The sequence below is a fragment of the Acyrthosiphon pisum genome, chromosome X (assembly GCF_005508785.2).
Source record: "Acyrthosiphon pisum isolate AL4f chromosome X, pea_aphid_22Mar2018_4r6ur, whole genome shotgun sequence".
Classification (NCBI taxonomy): domain Eukaryota; kingdom Metazoa; phylum Arthropoda; class Insecta; order Hemiptera; family Aphididae; genus Acyrthosiphon; species Acyrthosiphon pisum.
In genome coordinates, this window is record NC_042493.1 from 53,168,257 (window position 1) to 53,189,141 (window position 20,885).

Below are 20,885 nucleotides of genomic sequence, written 5' to 3' on the forward strand. Positions count from 1 at the left end.
TGTACAACCTTTTTTGTTTATTTTAGAAGTCAAATAGCAATAAAATATAAAATCGATAAATTCCCTCAAAAATATTATTCTCTATATTTTTGATAATGGGTGATTTTACTATGGGATTACTTAAAAACATAGAAAAAATGATTCTGCGTTAATGCGTTTTGTCCATGTTGCGTGTGGCCCAGAGAGAGAAAACAAACAGTGCGCTAACATCCTCTTAGGTATTACCTACATTGACGAGCCATTAATAACAGATCAGTTTAAGTAGAGCTCGGAACTAAATGCTCTAAAAATCAATGAAATAAAACGTAGTGTGAAGAAATGTATTTGTTTATAAAGTATGATGTAGGTATTTATAGTAACCATTTTCAAATAGATATAGTTGGTAAATATTTTTCATTTTATTCAGGAAAACCGTGGCCTCCCCACCCCAAAAATAAATACTGGTTTCACCACTGCAGGAAAATAAACCGTTCTATAAAACAATATAACGAATCATTCTGCATACGAAAGTTACTCTGTTGTCATCCGTCAGCGTATTCAATGGCTATATTATGTCTATTTCGATTTGAATATTTGATCAAATTCAATGTGGATAATATAATATCACATTTTCAGAAGTGTAAATCAATGAAAAATGAGCAGGTATGGAATCCGGGGTGATTCAAATAATTATTTCATGAGGAAAATAAATTGTCTCCTGCGGGAGTCAGCAATGGCAAATAGATAGACGCGTAGAAGCATAGTAGGTATATACGGTATACCTATAAATTATAATATATATCCCTATAGGTTATAAGTTATAACCACCCCAAAAGGATTTTTAAATTCCATTACAAAATTAAATGTAATACAAGACTAAAACATGAAGTTAGTAAGAAGTTAGTAGAAGTAAGTACCTATTCGTTTTAATTTTTTTTTTTAATTAACGTTTCCTAAGAAATACGATTAATTAATCTCAATATAATGACAATTTGGTTTAAATAATTCTATAAACACTATGTAATATGTATTCAACTTTGTCCACTCTACATGATTTAGATATAATAATATTATTGTTGATAATTAGTTGTGACTCAAGTACCCAATCAAATCAGGCATTGTTGTTATACCTACTATATTGCTTATGGCGTACGTACCTGGCAAATCTAGAAAGGAATTCTTTTGGCAAATCGATCGTGCCCTTTCGATCTAAATGTCTCAAGAACGATATCGTAGTCAATAATCCACTCATGAATATGAAAGGATCCGTGTAGAGACTCGCCGCCCGAGCAATAACAGTCCATTGCTTCCCGAGATGCTAGAACATAAATTTCAAATATGGTATTGGTATATGACGACGAATTATGACTATATTTTAATCGATTTTCTATTGATCGGTATTATATTGTGTTAGATGTAGGATAGGTGATTTAAAGATTATAGTAATAAATTATATTGAAGGTGGATTTTCACATCTATATCAAAAATTATTAATTTTAGTTAATTTTGTCAATTCATATCGGTATTAACGGTCGGTAGGTAATTGATAATGTAACCGTAGATCATCTCAAATTACACACTAGAATCTAGTTACTAGGTATCTAGATTAATGATTCATTTTTCCCCTTTTCAATTTTTTTCTTCAGACCTTCCTACACGGGCGTGTCTCAGATTCCCTCAAAATTATATATTTTTTTATACCACTCCCCCCCAAAAAATAAAACTATCTGGAGCAAAATGCACTAGTTGCCCTTAACCAAATTTACCGATAGCCCTCATATATTATATACACGATTACAATAACAACCCGTAAAATATGAAAGGTAAAAATGTAAATAAATGAAAATAAAAAAATGCATATAATAAAAGAACCTATATAATATTAATAATTATAAGCAGCAGTGGCGGGCTGAACTTCAATTTTAAATGACGCATTTTCATAATTATGTACACCACCACCACCATCCTATTTTTACTTATAACAAAGTTATGATGTTAATAAAATGTGATCAAAAGAGCCAAGAGGTCAGGCTTTAGCATGTAATTATGCGCCACAGTCACGGGGTGGCACCACCCCCTTTGAAAAGTTGACGCAACTGCGTCAAAATTGACCACTTCGGCTCGCCATTGATAAGCAGCATACAATAATATATTATATTGTGTAATTCAACTAAACTACAAAAATTTGCAAATTAAAATGTGGTTGTGAGTAATATTGTAGTTTGGGGATTTTTTTTCCTAGGCTCGGGGATTTTTTTCCAGGGTTGGAATATTATATAGTTACAAGTAGGTACCTACTATAGAATATGAGATGGCAATATTTATTGGTACATTAATAGTTGAAGTTGAGGTCAATTGTACCTATATATTTATAAAATGATAATGATATGATTTGAACCACAATAATTGTTTTGGGGGTTTTTCCTTTCAAAAGTTAGGTGTACGCGTTAAGCGACGCGAAACGCAGAACGACAGGCCAAGGTGAAATCTTCAAACCGTCGTGATCGCAATTATAAAAAAAAGCGTTTTTCCTGGTGATTCATTATTCCGATACACACAAACATATAATATATTATTGTGGAATTGTTTCGGTTACTTCCTGATGCGTCGGTATCACGTTTGAATTCGCAAACAACAGCATTAATGCGCAGTCATCGCTGCCGGGTGCCACAGGAAAATATCGTGACAAATATATAGAAATATAGGTATCTAACCAGTAACCTACGCAGAATAAGTATAAAATACGCTATATTGTTCGTGCATACAGGTGTATTTAAGTATTTTGTTTTCATTAATTGTTATTTATTATCTATAAAACCGTCATCACGAAAAAAAAACATTTTTTTGCTTATTCAATAAAAAATAAAGTATTCAATAAAAAGTTTACCATTTTTTATTTTTAGGTGTTATATGGAAATATTGTGCTTAATTATTATTAACTGCAATATACTTGATATGTTTTATGTAAAATATTTCACAATTGGTAATATAGTTAATATAGTTATATTAAAAGGAACAAAAATATAAAAAAATTAACAGGACATCGTGTGCAGATTCAGATTCTCGAATTGTGAATTTTCCTGCTCTTTTAAATGTACCTATAAACTTTCACTTGAAAAATGTAGTGTGAAAAAAATCGATAAAATTGTCGTCAGTACCTAACTTACGAATAATCTTCACGCACGTATCATTTTATATAATCATTAATCATATAATATTATACAAGCATTACCTCCGTCATGGCGGTCCTGTTTGAATAAGGGTTGAAAAACATCGCCATGGATTTGTGAGACGCCAGCAGCATGAGAGCGTTTAGCGCACGGATCCCATGAACTGACCTGATGTCTTCAGGTGACTCATTAACGCTCAACAGCTGCCGAACGTTCCTCTTCAACGAAAACGAGTACAGTACCTTCGACGCGGTGCCTGGAAAAATCGCAAAAAAATCCAGTTGATGTCAATATAATCGATAACAATCGCGTTTTACATCTACCACATTATCTGTGGTGCACTCACTTTCTGTACTCTGGAACATGTTGTACTTGTCCATAACGGTAGACAAGATTATGACCAGAAACAGAACTCCGAAGACCGACCTGTAATTTAATATAGATATATTATATAGGCCCGCGTTCGTTGTTATTAAACGATGACTTATACCCATAACAGAAACATAGCCGAACCGCGATTTGGGTGCATGTTTTTAAAAGACATGATTTAAATTGCCAAGATCCAGGAAACTTATAATTCGGAAAGTATTAATGTTTTAGAATACAAAACTTTTAGAAAATACTTGTTTTATGATATATAAATAGTTACAGATAATTTTAGATAATTTGTATTTTGTATTTTTGTATTCTATAATAGGTACTTAATCACTCAATATTGTTAAAACTCAAAATACTTAATAAATCACATCGTCACAATAAATCAAATAATTGTAATACTTTTTATGATTTGTTGCTAGTTCTTTGCACGTGGACTTAGTATTGAACAAAACTTTATGGTCATACCTATCGTCTGGGAACCTCTATAATGTAATACATACTTTTATCAAATTTATGACTATGTACCTACGTTCATCATTTACATGACTTTCGTTTTTTGGACTTACACTGCGATCAACGAACCCGTCGTCGGCACGATAGAAGGCCTATACGTCTGACACATGTCCGGATCAACTTTAAGACGCAAATTGATTTCGGTCGTATCGATGTACTTCGACAGCAACAGGTACATTTCATGTTCGATGTCAGCTGGAGAACAGCTCGCCGGCGTGCAAACAGCCCAGTTCATGGTGGAAAACCTCGGGACGCGATGGCCGGGCTGAAAGACGAAATCATGTTTTACAGTTGCAGTACATTGAACAATTAAAAAAAATTATATATTATTGATATCCCTCCAGTGTAAATATAAATACTGGGGTAAGTGTACTTCGTTTCACAGTATCTTTATAGATATATCGCTTATTATCAGATCATCAAGTGACAAAAACTAACAGCGGGAGATGTGCGATCTATATTTTAATATATATCTATATATTATTTTCATAATTTCATAACGAATATGTACCTTACCTATGTAAAAATGTACAATGTATCTATAATTATTACAATAAATCCTTATATTGATTAAATGTAGTGCATTTAATGCATGTATTTTTAAAATTTTTAAAGGTCATAAACGTCCGAACTCTAATAAATAATAATATAATATATATTATTTTGTTAAAATAAAAATTACAAACCTATATAGCCTTGCGCATTTGTTGTATGTAATATGTATATAATGCTCTTTACGTGGAAAATTAAAAAAAATTTCCCTGTGTAAGACCGGATACTGGAAAATGTATAATTAATTCGAATTGCCTTGAAGTCACTTTTATTTTTACAAGAACTTCTATGAGAGTTCGAATCACAGGTAATTAAACTGTAGGAAGTGGCACTGATAAATTGGTGTTAGGCTATAAGTGTTATAACTTTCCGAATAGATATAATATATCATTATATTATAATATATATACTTATTGTTCAACAACAACAATCAGAACTTCTTCGAATAATACACGCTGCTTGACCTCAAAAAATCTCAAATTAATTTATAATTCCTCGATAGATTAAATTTTGTTTGGACCTAATCGTTAACTACATTATGTAGTTATGATTAGGTACCCCAACATCTTATTCCTCAGCAGTTCTGAAGGTCATATAGTCGAGTTTCTGGATTATTAACAATGCATCGAAATAATAACACTGATGCGATGGCGCGATGTTTGTGACGCATTTTATTTGCAGTCTGCAGAAGGTTAATAAGTAGGTAAATGCTTTTTTTCGAATAATTTTAGTTTTCAAACATTTCTTTATTCGTGCCCATCAAACGTGCAACTAAAAAAAAAGATATCTGATAAACGATAAAAAAAAATAAGCATTTTCATACAGTTTTGAGATTTTTGGTCAAGCTATTTGTTGGTCTTCATATTATGTAGGTATACTTACGACGTTAGTCATAAAACAAAATTAATTTTCATTTTAAACACGTACCTATGAGATGTGATTCAATTGTTTTTTTAATAATATTTTATTTTATTTTATTAAACTGGCCTAGCCCTTTGACAAAATGTTTACATATATTATAAAGAATCTTATAGTAACAGCAAGGAAATAGTATTATTAAAATAAACAGTATTTCAAAACTATTTTCTTTTTCTTTGCCGCCTACTGGATTGATGCATTTCTGGCTTCAAATTAATTTCATTGGTTACAGCTAATCGTTTTCATGTGTAGGGCTGGGATAACGTTGCGTTTTTTTTGATATTGTGGGAAATGAAATGCTATGAAAATTCTAAAATTATTCTCCAAATCAGTCATCAGATTAATACGCCATGAAAGTATCGATAAGTTTTGTCTAATATATCGAACACACGCTATGGTCGGTGGGTTACTTGATACTTCCGTGCTGTTCTGATAAACTGTTTGGCGTGTCTAACTTACGGCAAGAACACAGTTCATTTCGGATTACCGCAATATATCGATGAAGGCTGTTTCGGGAGCGACAGAGGCGTGATCAAAAATAGTATTCCTGGCCCGAGCAGGAAGGCAATATTTCAGTCTTGACTCTTGGGTGCAATATATCCCTCGCCTGCGACTCGTACAGCACACGTCACCCGTGACTGAAATAGCTCACTTCCCGCCCTTGCCAAACAATAAACTATTTCGGTAGAGCCCCTGTACCTACTCCAGTTGGCAGTTCCAGCAAGACGGACGTCACTCGTTTAGATTATTCGATGTCCGCTTTAACCGTTAAATTACTACAATAACTATAATATTATAGTGGGCATACTAATTAAAAATAAATTAGCATATTATTGAAGATTATTGTTGTTAGTTCGTATAAAAATAAACTAATGTGACGGTTGTGGTATAAGATTTTTATCTTGAAAACGTGACTGACGAAACAGCCGTTGTAGACAAACAAAGCTATATATATCATACGGTGGTAACTTCATTATTTTTAAAATATTCAATTATTCTCGATAAACATCTGATATTGGCCATATTTCAGTGCACGATGACAGTATCTGGTAGGTACGTCATGTTTGTCTAATATCACACTATATTTTATTTTAGTGATGTTTGTAAAAGACTTTGATGTTTAGGTATACTATATTATTACATGCCCACAACTAAAATAACATTTTATGATGGCAAGTGTTGCTTTAGCTCGGTATTATATATTACACAATCATATCAAGATAAACGATTTTTTTTTATGGTAAATACGTTCCGCACAGACAAACGGCGCTTTTACAAAACAATAAAAGTACATAGACACAAGCATAGTCGACTTCCGGGGTCTGTAAACAAACGCTGCACACGTCATGTACACATAAACTACGTAATTTATGAGTCTAAACTCTAAAACACATTAAAATGACATATTGCCCAAACAAATGAAATACATTAAGTATTATAATTCATAATGTATATAGATTACAGATACGTTCAAATCGTCAAAAACAATGTAAACACGTACAAAAAAAAAAGTAGAAAAACAAGTGATGAATAAATAAAGCACAATACCTATACACAAATATAGGAAGCCAGGTCGTACCTGTACACTTCGAATACTTAGCTATTATTGTCTACGACGTATTATATATATTTAGGAGCTACCTATATTATGACAATACGTTTGTGCACGAAATATCAGTAAAATGGGTAAAATGGGTAAAAATAGTTAATAAATAAATTTAAAATTCCTGCACGGTTAACCCATAGACCTTATAATAGATGGAACATACCAGGTTGGCGAGAGAATTTTTTTTAAATTGAAATTCATGAAAATTGTCCGATTTGACCGCAACATGCTGCGGTTTATGACAGCCGCAGCGGTTATTTTAGGATAGTATGATCGGACTAATTCAAAACAATGTATTTTGATCGAACCGAACAACTGGATTATAAATTATATATATTATTTTTTTTCTGTGAGAAACCAGACATCAACCGGATAGTGTCCCCAGCCTAAGATTGTATTATTATTCATCAGCTGACCAAAATGTTCGCATGTTTTGTGTAATAATTGAAAGGATGGTGGGGGAAGGGTATAACAAGTAGAGAGGGAGTGAGGGACCAACTACATCCAAATATTGGCTATATTTGACATAGGTATGTAAAAATTCCCGACTATGCGGCTGTGCCTACGCCTACTATTATAGTATTAAATATTAATGGCGTATCAATTAATTAGGTAAATTGTACAACATACAACCAATATATTATTATTATATGAGCTAAAAACAGCGATCCTTGATGGGTATTTTTTTTTTGTTCTTTAAATAAGTTGGCCGTAGGGTAACCACATTAAGCGGATCTCGTCTAATAATAGATTCTGAGAGGGGTCCCAGTACTTATCAAAGTAATCAAGAAAAACAAAACAAAAATAACAAAAAACAGGAATTTTGAAGAAAAACAGTTTTGAGCTAAATACATTTTTTTTTACTGTAATTGAAAACTATAGACTTGAATTAATCTTAGTTTAAATATACATACTAGACATTATATAATTTTCAAAATATTCTCCTCTTTTTTTAAGCTACTTATAGATATTTAAAATATTCTACTTTTTTCAATTCTTTTTTTCGATTTCTGTATGATAAAATTTATTTTTTTCAGTAGAAAAGCTTAAAAGTTAAACAAGGTTCCTTAAAGTTGTTTAAGCCCTTATTAATAAATATTGAAAATACAAAGTAACAAATTTGTTTATACCCGATACCGTAAGCGTTTAAAGTTCAAATTTTACGAAATTCGTGGAAACCATGAAAATTTGCAAATTATTTTGTAGTCAAACACTTATTTTCTAATTTTAACACCTAATTAACCATTTATTCACATATTTATGTAAACAATGTATTATACAGACTGTGAAATAATTAAAATATTCATAACATTTAAAATGAAAAAAAAAATGTATATATAATTTATAATATTAATTATTGAGTACCTAAATAAATTTTACTTATACCAAGGGACAAGTGTGTAAGTACACACTGGTTACTAGCAGACGAAACTTATTTTTCATGAATATAGACAAATAATAAGGTAATCCATAGGTATTATTAACTATACAGTTAGATCAATGCCATCGATCTAATTAGATCAATGATATCTATCATCATTGGAAGGCCATGTGTACTGTTACTGATAGACCCGTATGATATTAATTTGGTTATCTTTTGAAAACCACCGATAAATTAGGAATTTATTTAAAAAAAATAATGATAATAATAATAATATCAGGATTTGAAATAAAATCGTCTCTTGATATATTTGGGTAATATTGGCACAATCGCAATAACTGCCAACTGGTTTGACATTCATGGGACATTGACTTCTTATAATATTATCAAACTTCAGGACATAATACATTATACATATTTACGACTATACCTTCCACCAATGGCATTATTTTCTCTTCGTATTATTTTTCACGGTCGCTCGTCAATGTTGAACTATTCGATGCTATACATGTTTACATTCGATTACGCAGGCATGCTATATACGTACATACCTACCCAGTACGGCAGTACCCATCATATTATTATTATTTAATCCGTATACTTGACACACTAAACTATGCTCGTGTTCATGAGTATATTTATGGTATTATAATTTATATTTTATAGTATTATTTTTTACGTATTTATTGTTTACAGTAGGTATCCGGAATGGCGGAATATCGAATGCACTAGCCACTATGTACAGTGGACACGGACACACGGTGATAGATGGTCAATATTTTGTTCGAACAACGCCAAACCACGTTTTTATTGTAACTTGCATGCTCTAGAATATAAACTTTCTGTTTATTTAAATTTAACGATTACTCGCAAGTGCTTAAATTCTCGTTGTTTGAGGGTAACACCGTCGAATTGTGAGGAGGGGGGGCTGCATCGCCCGAAGCTTGCAGGTATACTATCGGTTGTTCTAAATTCTACAGGCGTAACTATAGATGTTTTAACTAGAGGTTAGGTCAACCACTCAACTGCAAAAAAAGTTTTCTGGAAAACCTGTTAAAACCGCGGTTTTTTCAAATTCGAACACCGTAACCGGAATCCAAACCAAAAGCTTTAAAACACCGGTTAATAAACCGTAGCTGAAACTTAAAATCTTAAGAAAACTTTTTACAAAACCCAAACCAAAACAATAGAATTGAAAAACTGTTCTTAAAACCAATTAAAATTTAAAACTTATATCGGTTTCTTCGAACTGTATTAAGTTAATTACCTATAATATTATTTATGACTCTAGTTAAAACTTAAAACGTGTATTTTTATGCGGAGAAAATATTTTGTTTGAATCCCTAAGCTATTACTGAGTATTACGAAATTGGCGATACGAATATTATTCTACTTATATTTTTTAATATTATTCTACTTATATTTTTTAATATTATTACTATACTTGATTCAAAATTAAAATAAAAGTTTCACAATTGTTATTTTGTTCACCCCTATGCGGCTATATGGATGTCTGTATTATTGTTATTTGAAGTATTTGTGTATATTATTATTACAGGATCTGCCACTGATAATATACCATAAATTAAATAAATAAAAACTAAGCACATAAGTCGCATAAGTCTAATGCAACCAAAAATAGAAAATATACAAAAATCATCGATTTACGTATTCCGTTTCAAAAAACTAATAGTTTATTTTCTTTAATTTCTTTATAGTGTCGTACTTCATGTCACCCAATATTATAACAAATTTTTTTGTGTAAACTCTATTTTATAACACGACGTATTAATAGGTTGATGATAGGTATATTGTATATTATAATTAGATTCGATAATTTGAAAGCTAGTAATTAATTATCATTACATTAAATAACTAATATCCACAAATAATTAAATCACATCCGTTTTATATTATTATTGGCACAATCGCGTAAAAATAACAATAAAAATATAGGTACATATATCTCATTGTCGTTGGATTAAGTACCTTTGCCATTAGGCATTAACGCTGGGGAAATCCTATTAAAAAATACGCACAAACGCTACAAACAATTTGTACAATATTACGTAGACGTAATAATATATAATAATAATTAATAAAAAAAAACAATTTATACGAGCATATATTTTATATTTTTTATCACACGACCTTCAACTAGAATACCTAACATTAATAAGTATTAAGTATGATATTTTTATGAATTATGATCGATATACCTATACTCATTAGTCATTACTCATATTATAGAAATATAAAAATAGTTAACAGAAAAACAATGAAATGGATCGAATATTATAATAACTATATAAACATTGTATACCTATAACATATTATGTAGGTATTAAATGCCTTTTGGAAAATATAGTAATTTAAATGCAAACATTATCCATATTATACACTATACGGTTAGAATCTTTGGCGTCGGCCACATTATTACAGCATGGTTAGTCACAAATATATTATGATAATGAATGATGATGTTTTTTTTAAATTTGAATTTTATGTTATATACACATAGTAGTTGTACATGATTATGTTTGTGCTTATCACTGATTATAAAATTATTTTTAGATTTTCTAAAAAAAATATGATTATTTAAAATTAGTGGTACCTTGCTCAAGTGTAAAAGTAGGAACATCTTTAAGCCCCCCAAATATAAATCCTGAGTGCGCGCCAGGATAGAAGACATTTCAAAAGTATTTTTAAAACGTATGTATGTAATATTCTGTATAGTCGTATAGGGCACATAAAACGATATTACTGTTATCCCATATTACATTTATATAACGTTAGGTATATATTGTTAAAAAACAATTTCGATTCAGGGACTCAGAAAAACGAAATATTATACCATTGTGGCCTGTATATGTATTGCATACATTTAATACATTTTGAACATAATATAAATTATAAGATACAACACATAACAACATATTTCTAATGTTTCTCACTTCCTATATACATAATAAATTTATATACAAGTACAATATACATAATATGGTATACTTACGTCTTCCAACCGACTACGAAAAGCTGAGTGTGAATGCATTAGATCGATTATGTATTTTAATTTTTCGTTGGAATTTGATGGCAACGTCATTTCTACGTATGTTAAACAATACTGTCCCTGAATGCCCGAGTTTTCATCGTTCACTCTAAGACACTGATCGAAGTCTCCGAACTGGTTTATATTTCCGTTCAGAATGCCCGATGGTATTTTTGCTGAAGAATCGTACACTGCAATCAAAAATAAGACATTAAAACTCACGACTTACTACTCATACAGTCAAACACTCGATCGTGACAAATACAGCAACGAAATTTATTGACAAAGATATCTTCGACGAAATTGGTCTGTAATGCCATATGCAATGTACAAGTGTATAAATTGTATAAGTTATAACTTATAACTTACAAGTTTGAATAGTGTGATGGTATTCAAATTGTAATATACAATCTATTTTAAAACTATAGAAGATACTGGGCAAATAAATTAGTTAGATATTCAAGATATAAAATATTAAAAAGGTGGACAAGTGGGTGTCGCTCTGCTGTACAGAAGGTTACAACTGGGTCATTGTAATGGATGGTGTTAAATTTTATTTCAATAATTTAATATCATTGTACATATAAGAAAAACGATTCTGAGCGAAGACGGCCAGTTAGCCTATTATATTACCAAGTATATTTGATGATATTATGTTGATTTGTGAATAAAGTAATTTCATTAACTTATATAAAACCTATTTACGTAGAACCTTGTTTTAACCTTAGCTATACAGTTTTAATATTTTATACATTTTTAACTTAAAAATCATTTTAGATTTTGAACGAAGCGATGAATGTATTGTATTTTACAATGATGTGTGTTTTATTTTATTTTTTAATTTTAATAATAAAATCGTTACATGAGAAATAAGTGAATATCCAATGTTGTAAAAATTTGAACTTCAACCACTCATAAAAATTTAATTTGCCTTTCCGGTAGGCATTTTTTTTTTGGTAAAGGTAGACAAACTTATGAGAAATCTTGAATTACATTTTAAAATATAAGATTTAAAAAGTGGATGTCGTTTTGATATACAAGTGGGTCACTGTAATGGTTAGTGTCAAATTTGAATTCAATAATTTAATATCAATATATCATTGTATAAGAAAAACGATTCTGAGCGAAGACAGTCAGTCAGCCTATGATATTATACTAAGTCTATTTGATGATATTATTATGAATAAAGTAATTTATATAAGTAGTAATATTAGTAATTTATTTATATAATTTATTTACCTATTTACGTGGAACCTTGTCTTAAATTTTCAATCATTAGGTATAAAAGTTGAACATTTTATAAATTTGTAATTACAAAATAATTATTAAATTTTAAATTTGATACATTTTATCAAAATTCGAACTTTAAATGCTTATGAAAGATATTTGTGCCTAATTATGTATTTTTAATATTATTCAACTGCTATTGTAACAATATATCAGGAGCCTAGCATTCACGCTTTTTTACCCAACAAATACAATTTTATTGATATTTATAGAAAAAAAAACTAAAAAAATTGAAAACTAACAATGTCCGTAAACAGCTCAAAAAGAGTCAAAATATTTTCAAAATTCTATGGTGTATAGCAAATGAAAATATAAACATTCAGTAAAATTTTCATGTATCTACAGTTATTCGTTTTTGAATAACAATAAAATAACAAAACCACTACACAAGAAATCAAGTATGAATATCCAATTTGTAAAAATATGAACTTCAAACGCTCATAAAAATTTAATTTGATTATCATGTAGGCATTTTTTTTTTTGATAACGGTAGACAAACTTATGAATAATCTTGTATTAAATTTTAAAACCTTAGATTTAAAAAGAAAATTTTTTATGAATTCTCAACTCAAAATAATTTGGTAATTTTGGTGATTTTCCGGTTTTTGTCAAGATTTGAACTTTAAATGCTTATAAAAAAAACAATAACAGGAGCCTTGTATTATATTTTTACACTTTTTTACCCAACAGATACAACTTTATTGATATTCAAAGAAAAACAAGAATAAAATTGGAAACTGAAAATATTCCTAAACAGTTCAAAACATATCAATATTAGAAATATTTTGAAAATGTTGCCGTGTATAGAAAATCCAAATATAAACAACCAGTGAAAATGTCATGTATATACGTTCATTTGTTTTAGAGTTCCACAAAATCAATTTTTGTGGAAAACCGATTTTGTGTAAAAATTCCTGTTTTTCCATAGTTTTTATGTTGTTTTTCCCGTCGTTTATGAAAACTTTTGGGAATTTTAAAATTTGACCTCCCGAAGGCACCAACTAGATTCACTTTCCCATCGAACAAGATCTTAAAGACTGAAGTTGAAAATTGAAGTATTATTTCAACTACTAATTGTGTACCCAGACAAAGAATAATAAAAAAAATAAAACACACATCATTATAAAATCAATACATTATACATTCATAGCTCAGAATCTAAAATAAGACATAATACTATATATATAGTTACATGGTGTAAAATTTAAATGTTTAAGAATTCAAACACATGTGGTATTTTAATACACTTAGCGTGTACAGTTCTAGTGTCAATGGGTCATCAAAATAATCTTTTAAAAATCGGTGCTTCTGCTTAAAACGTGAAGGACTCAAGGGGCTGAGCGCTAAGGACTGATTAACTAATTTTCAAATATTTTTCGTAGACACACCTCTGCTAAATTTTTATTTTATTAAATGGAAGACGAAGTAACTTTATATGACCGCCCTTACTATCGAATTCCTATTACCTACCAGTATGTCGGTACGTCATTGTTAAATCCGTTTTCATTCATAATATTTCATAAATTGACTAATGACGCAGTGCTGAATGTTAAATAATATGGCAAGAATAATTATTTTCGTTTGACGTCTTACACCTTCGATAAGAACGGAACATGAAAGAACGATAAGCTAAATATTATGTTTAATAATATACATAACATTATTATTTTTATTTTAATTGCTCGGATCTATTTTTATTATATTTTGTATTCACTTCAGTGGAAAAATTGTACATATTAGTATTTATATCTTAGTATATTAATAATCTGCACAGTCTACATGCGCGAAACCTTTGCGTTTTCTCGTTGAACATAGTTTATTAATAAGGCATGGTATTTCAATGCTCGAGAGTTGAAACGATTATTCTATAATTTTTAATTAATTTGTTTATATGGTGACCCGTGAGCAGTGTTCGGTGTGACTATTCATAGATTATTATAATAATTACCCATTTTTATTTTTAATTAAGCATTTAGGTTTAATAACAGCAATTTGTCCATGGTCCTCCATATTAAGTGTAATGTTTAATTTCGTAAATGATTAAGTGTTTTATATACGTCAACACTTGTATACAAGTACGCACATTGTGGTAAACAATAAATTCGGTTAAAATCTGTGAGCGAAATGATCGGCTTTATGAATAAATATAATTATGTATTTATTGTATGATTATTGGGTTGGTCATTGTTTTGCCATAATAGTATACATTGAAATGACGTCACTGTGCATAGGCACATATCATATTAGGCATAATTTGCAAAACACTTGGAAAAAGCGTGAAGGTTTTTTAAAAATTGTATATGCAGTATACGTAAACATGCTATACCGCTTTACGTCTATTGAATATTAATAGTTGCCAGCTAGTCGGAACAGGTGGAACTATATAGGTGCCTATTTAATAATAATATGACGTATAATATAGACACAGGTGTACACTGTGTATTGCATAGTATTGTATAAAGTATAATAGGTACTATACTCGTACTAGGTCGAACTTGAAAAATAACCTCTAGTAAATAGAATGCACGTTGACACTCTCCAATACCAAGTTGTGTTGCAAATTCCGTCCGATATAATATTATAGTAAAAAAGTACCAAGATACGACTTCTACAAATTTTAGTTGCCAACTTATATCAAAATAATTTGTGCGACAACCGCAAAACGTATTCCTAAAAGGAATTTGAAAATATATGCACGCGTTTATATTTTATGCCCTTTTCATCATTAACATAATATTATGCAAAATATGCTAAATAAAAATGTTTGCACCTACAAAAATTAAAAACAAATTCTATGTAAAAATATTTAAATTAAATTAATTAAACATACCTAAGTATTTTTAAAAATGTGCACTCTATTTTCATATTAAATTCTTGATTCATAATATTAAGTACCTGGGAGGTATAAGTGAATATTTTGGGATTTTATTGTAAATAAATTGTTTTGATTCACTCGTCTAAAAAAAGTAGGTACCTACTGAACAAAAATTAATTTTTTTAATTAACTGTTAAAATATGCGCTATTTATAATATTTTGTATTTGTTCTCTCGGAGAATTGTTATGTTTCAGTTGACAATTAGTGGAAAGTAGTGTATAAAATGTTTTTAAAGGAGCCCAATGTTTTCAATGTATGGATGTTGTTACCAAAAAAATGTTGACGTACGAGTTATAATTAAAATGTATTATGTTATTTATAATATGTGTACCTATACACTACCTATATTATAATAATAATTTTCACGATTAAAGGATTTTATTTATTTAACGATACCATTTATATTTTTCAACTATTTATTGTCCATGAATGAACAGGAGCCAGGGACGGATCCAGAGTTTGGAAACTGTGGGTTAGGACATATCAAAGGGCTACTTATTAAAACCAGATTAGAAATCTTTAGTTGTGTACTAGGTATATAAAACAAAAAAAAAAATGAATTTTTACCGTATGTGTGTTTATTCGAGGGTCCAAGTGTCAAACTACCCAAGGGCCGAAAGGATCTAAAAAGAGGCTAATTTAATCAGCAAATATTAACTGTGGATCAGCTGACCTCTTGAACCCCCCCCCCTCCTAGATCCGCCCCTGACAGGAGCTACGAAACCATTTTGGTTCGAGGGAATGTAGTTATTGGCATAAAGTATACTGCAGAATACAAACACAGTATTTGTATAATAAGGTTAATAATAATTTTAGAGCCTATAGGTACATTTATAATATTATGCTATATTGTTTATATAGGCGTTTAAAAAAAAATCACATTCCAGTCACTTTTAATAAAAAAATGTGAACATTTAAGTGTATAAGTACATATATATTGAAGTAGTGTTGTTTGGACACTCCCTTCTATCAAGCCGTCTAGTTTTGTATATAAATCATCATTATTACTTATTGTATAGTTAATACAGATTGTATATATTTTCTTTGATAAAAAAAAAAAAGTACATATATTTATTTATAGTTTCTACACTATTGAAATATCTATATGCATAACAATTATTCAAATACTTCTATTTTTACGACTAAAAATTAAAATCAAATGTCATCATTCGCATGCAATTTGAATTCTGTACCCTGCCTATCGAGAGAACGTGCCAATTCTGAACATCCTCACGGGACACCATATAGAGGAACTAGTCGTACAGGGATGCACAGAAGAACCGATTTTCGTCATGCCATGATTAGTTTTCTCCCTAGACAGAGTATACTTACATGCCTGACCTGCATTGATCTATGTGCAATAATTTGTATGACTATTTACTGCAATACACTTTGTAAAGAAGTCTCTGTTTTTATTTTTATATTTTGTACAAGTACGCACTATAATATTATATTTTTATGATATTATTACGTGTTGTATAATGTATTGATGTATCATTGAATACTACAATAGAGGCTGCTGCGCAGGGTACAATGTATTATCTACAAGTCTTAACTTTCAATGATCTCTCGAATTGGTGACAAAAACACCAGAATGATTGATCTTATTTCAAATTTTCCCATTTAATATTTTGAAAAAACTATCTTTATTGAGTTGTAAAGGCTATATAGGTACCTACTGATCTACGCTAATTGGCGATAATCGCTATTATAGTAATCGACGTGCTTAAAACAACAGCCGCATTTACAACACTAGAAAACGATAATGTTCCTTGTGACATGCTGTGACGCTGCATAAGTGAATTAATTAGGTACCTAACAAAACAAGTAATAACAAATAATTTCGATCGTATCATTAATACCTACTAAAATATAATAATACGGATTGCACGAAAATATTACATAATAATATAATCATCAAATAATCCTAAAATATTCGAATTAATTATGTTCACGTATGCGTTTCAAAATTATTTTTCCAACACCAAGTACAATCCTACCCACGTTAATGATAGGATTACCTATATGGCTATATATCACTCTATATAAATACAGTAGTACAGTACTCATATAATTATTCAATCAACTCTTTAATCCGTCAAACCATTTTTTACAATAACAACTTCACTTACTTCTTAATGCCCAAATCGTTAATTTTTCTAGTTCTCTTAAATATATTTGACTATGGTTCTTGCATAATTCGTTTGAACTGCTTAACACAGACATTGGAGGACTTGCGAAAAACAATCCTTGAATCGTGTTTGACAACAATATTTCGTTTTGTTTATTATCTAAAACACACAAAAAAAGAATAGGTAATTAAAATGTATTTAGGTATAGTAAATATATTCTTGTAACCATATAATATATTAAACACGCATAATATTTCCAGTATTTCTTTTTTAAGGAGCTTTTATCATATATTCTCATTCATATATTCTCTATAATCTATATGTTAAAATGAAAACAAACCTAGTCCATAACAAATTGAATATTTATATACTTAAAATTATAATTGTACCAACGCAGTACGCTATATACAGTTATACGTTATACGTTACCTATGTAATAAATAATAATAATAGTTTATAAAGGGACGTAAGTTATATTATCATTATGACATTATCAATAAAATCTATACTCAATAGAAATCGACACCTAGATATTATTATTAATTTATTATCCAGCAACAATATTTATTTTTTTTATTAATATTTTGAATTTTTTATTTGATTTCTTAATATTTAGGTATTTATTATTTATTAATTGTAACATAACCAAAAAAGAAAAACTAAGTAACAAAAATATTAATTGATTTAAAAAATAAGGGTTTTTTTTTATCGACTATCTTAGATCGTATACACTTATGACTTACTTACATAATATTATATATTTATATATTATGTTACAATTGGATTGTCTGAGTGTATGACAGTTTAAACTAAATAGCACACGTGAGTACATGACTATTTGTTTTAATTTTATTACCTATTAAAACAATTTTATTATTAGCCATAAGGACAATATTTTATACAGTTGTACCTAATGTACCTATGTAACAAACTTCAAAAGTAGCGTTGTTTTCAATCGTCGTCAATCAAATCAATATTGGAAAATACCAGCGATTAGACCATAATAAATATTTAACAATAATATTGTATAATATTATTTTTCTACCATATTAAAGTGTTTGCGAATATTAAACACATATTATGTAAAATATTTCATCTGATAATACACCTTGTTTTTCCGTTGTCACGTGATTGTAACCAAAAACAATCGACCGAATCAAATCATCAAAAAATATAAGTATAAAGTTCTACTTTGTTTTGTTATCACTTATCATTCGTATTGTGTAAAAAATGCAATATTTTACTCATGGAAATTGTTGTGATCGTTCGTATAAAATGTAAACAATATTTTTCTATAATTTTTACACTTGAAATATTTTTTAATTTGATGTTATCTATATATTTGGAGTTTTTTTGGAGTTGTATCAATATAATATAAGGCCACGTAAGCAAATTATTGGAAATATTAAATTTATTATTTACAATATTGTAAATTTGTGAATAATTCACACTTCAACACTTTAAATTATTAAAACGTTCAGAAATCAATAAATTATATTTATAGAATATTTCTCCAGATATAATTAGTGCATCTTTACTGAAGTACTGTTTACTGAATAGTCTAATTTTATTATGATATACGATAATAATATTCCAATTGATTTAGAAGACGCTTTACAAAGATACATCAACATCATCATTATAAGAAAAATATTTTTTTATTAAATAAAACTATTAAGCGGTATTCATAATTCATAATAATTACACCTAATGTTAAAATATTATTTGTTTAGCTGTAAACATTTTTTTTTTTATGATTGATAAAAACAATTTTGGTTTTACTTATATAATAAATAATAATATTATACATATTTATAATTTTGATTTAAATGTAACTTGTTATAAATAGTTTATTAATTCAAGACTGAAGTTTTTAAGTATAATAAACTAGGTAAATTACTCAAATATTATATAATAATTAATAATGTATGTACTTAAAAAAACATTACCTATAAATTATAATACAACTATACAAGTAGGTAGATTAGATTAGGTTCACTGTACTTATATTGGAAATATCAAATTCAATTATGAGGTGTGTTATAAATAACCCTTGGTGGGGGGAGACTTGCATAACCTTACCAATTTATCAAAAATATTAAAGATTGGTGCTCCTCATAAAAAATTTAATAAAAATAAGAAAACATTAAAAAAAACTGTTTTATTAGATTAAAATATGACTTTTTCCGGGTCAGTTAAAAATTGCATTTCAAATTTCCGCTTGACACAACAAGTAAATGTGGCCCCGATAATGACCAATTAATAATTATTTGTGTCGTATACATTTCAGAGAACATTATCTGTCATGCAACTTTTTAATTTTTTCAATAATTCAACTCAAGTATTTACTTCTATAGGTAGTTATGTGCTTATGTGTACGTCTAAAATGGTAGTTTACGGACAAATAGGCGAGCAAAGAGTAAATCACTCAAATAGACATAAATGGAAATAAAATATTGTTCAGCGATTTGTGATGGTTTGAAGGCTATGACATGAAAAACACGAGATGCAGCTTTATAAGTGTAACCGTTATCCCGGTATTTGGTAAAAATTTACCACGCTGAGCAGACCATTATTTACACGTGATTATACAGAATGAGTTATCGAGCATGCTCACCCCTATTTTTTCCTTCAATAATAAATTTATTAAAATTCTGGTTTTAGATTCTGAGTAGAACGATGAATGTATTGATTTTACAATGATGTGTGTTTTTTTATTTTAGATTCTGAACGAAGTGATGAATGTATTGATTTTACAATGATGTGTGTTTTTTTTTTTTTTTTTTTTTTTTTTTTTTTTTTTTTTTTTTTTTTTTTGGGGGCCGAAAACAACTTTTGGAACAAAAAAAATGCTTCCATTTTCAAAAGTTGTACCCTTTTCTGAAAGGAAAGTGAATCTAGTTGGTACTTTGGGGGGGTCAAAAGTGAAAATTTTCCCCATACTTTTCAAAAGCGGCAGGAAAAACCTTTAAAAAAATAACGGAAAAACGCGAATTTTTACGCCAAACCAATTTTTTGACAAAAACGAAAATTTTATTTTACTG

At 29.2% G+C, this 20,885-nt stretch overlaps 1 protein-coding gene across 1 annotated transcript in view; it reads right to left on the reverse strand.

Moving 5' to 3' along the window:
• The window catches only part of LOC100165956 (regulator of hypoxia-inducible factor 1), a 70,888-nt gene that overhangs the window by 12,584 nt on the left and 37,419 nt on the right, over window positions 1-20,885 (reverse strand). The window contains exons 2-7 of the mRNA XM_001942673.5: window positions 17,842-18,000; window positions 11,511-11,737; window positions 4,094-4,305; window positions 3,496-3,575; window positions 3,212-3,405; window positions 1,137-1,297 (exon numbers count right to left, since the gene is read on the reverse strand). Coding sequence (XP_001942708.2) covers window positions 1,137-1,297; window positions 3,212-3,405; window positions 3,496-3,575; window positions 4,094-4,305; window positions 11,511-11,737; window positions 17,842-18,000 — 1,033 coding nt within the window. The remainder of the gene's footprint in view (window positions 1-1,136; window positions 1,298-3,211; window positions 3,406-3,495; window positions 3,576-4,093; window positions 4,306-11,510; window positions 11,738-17,841; window positions 18,001-20,885) is intronic.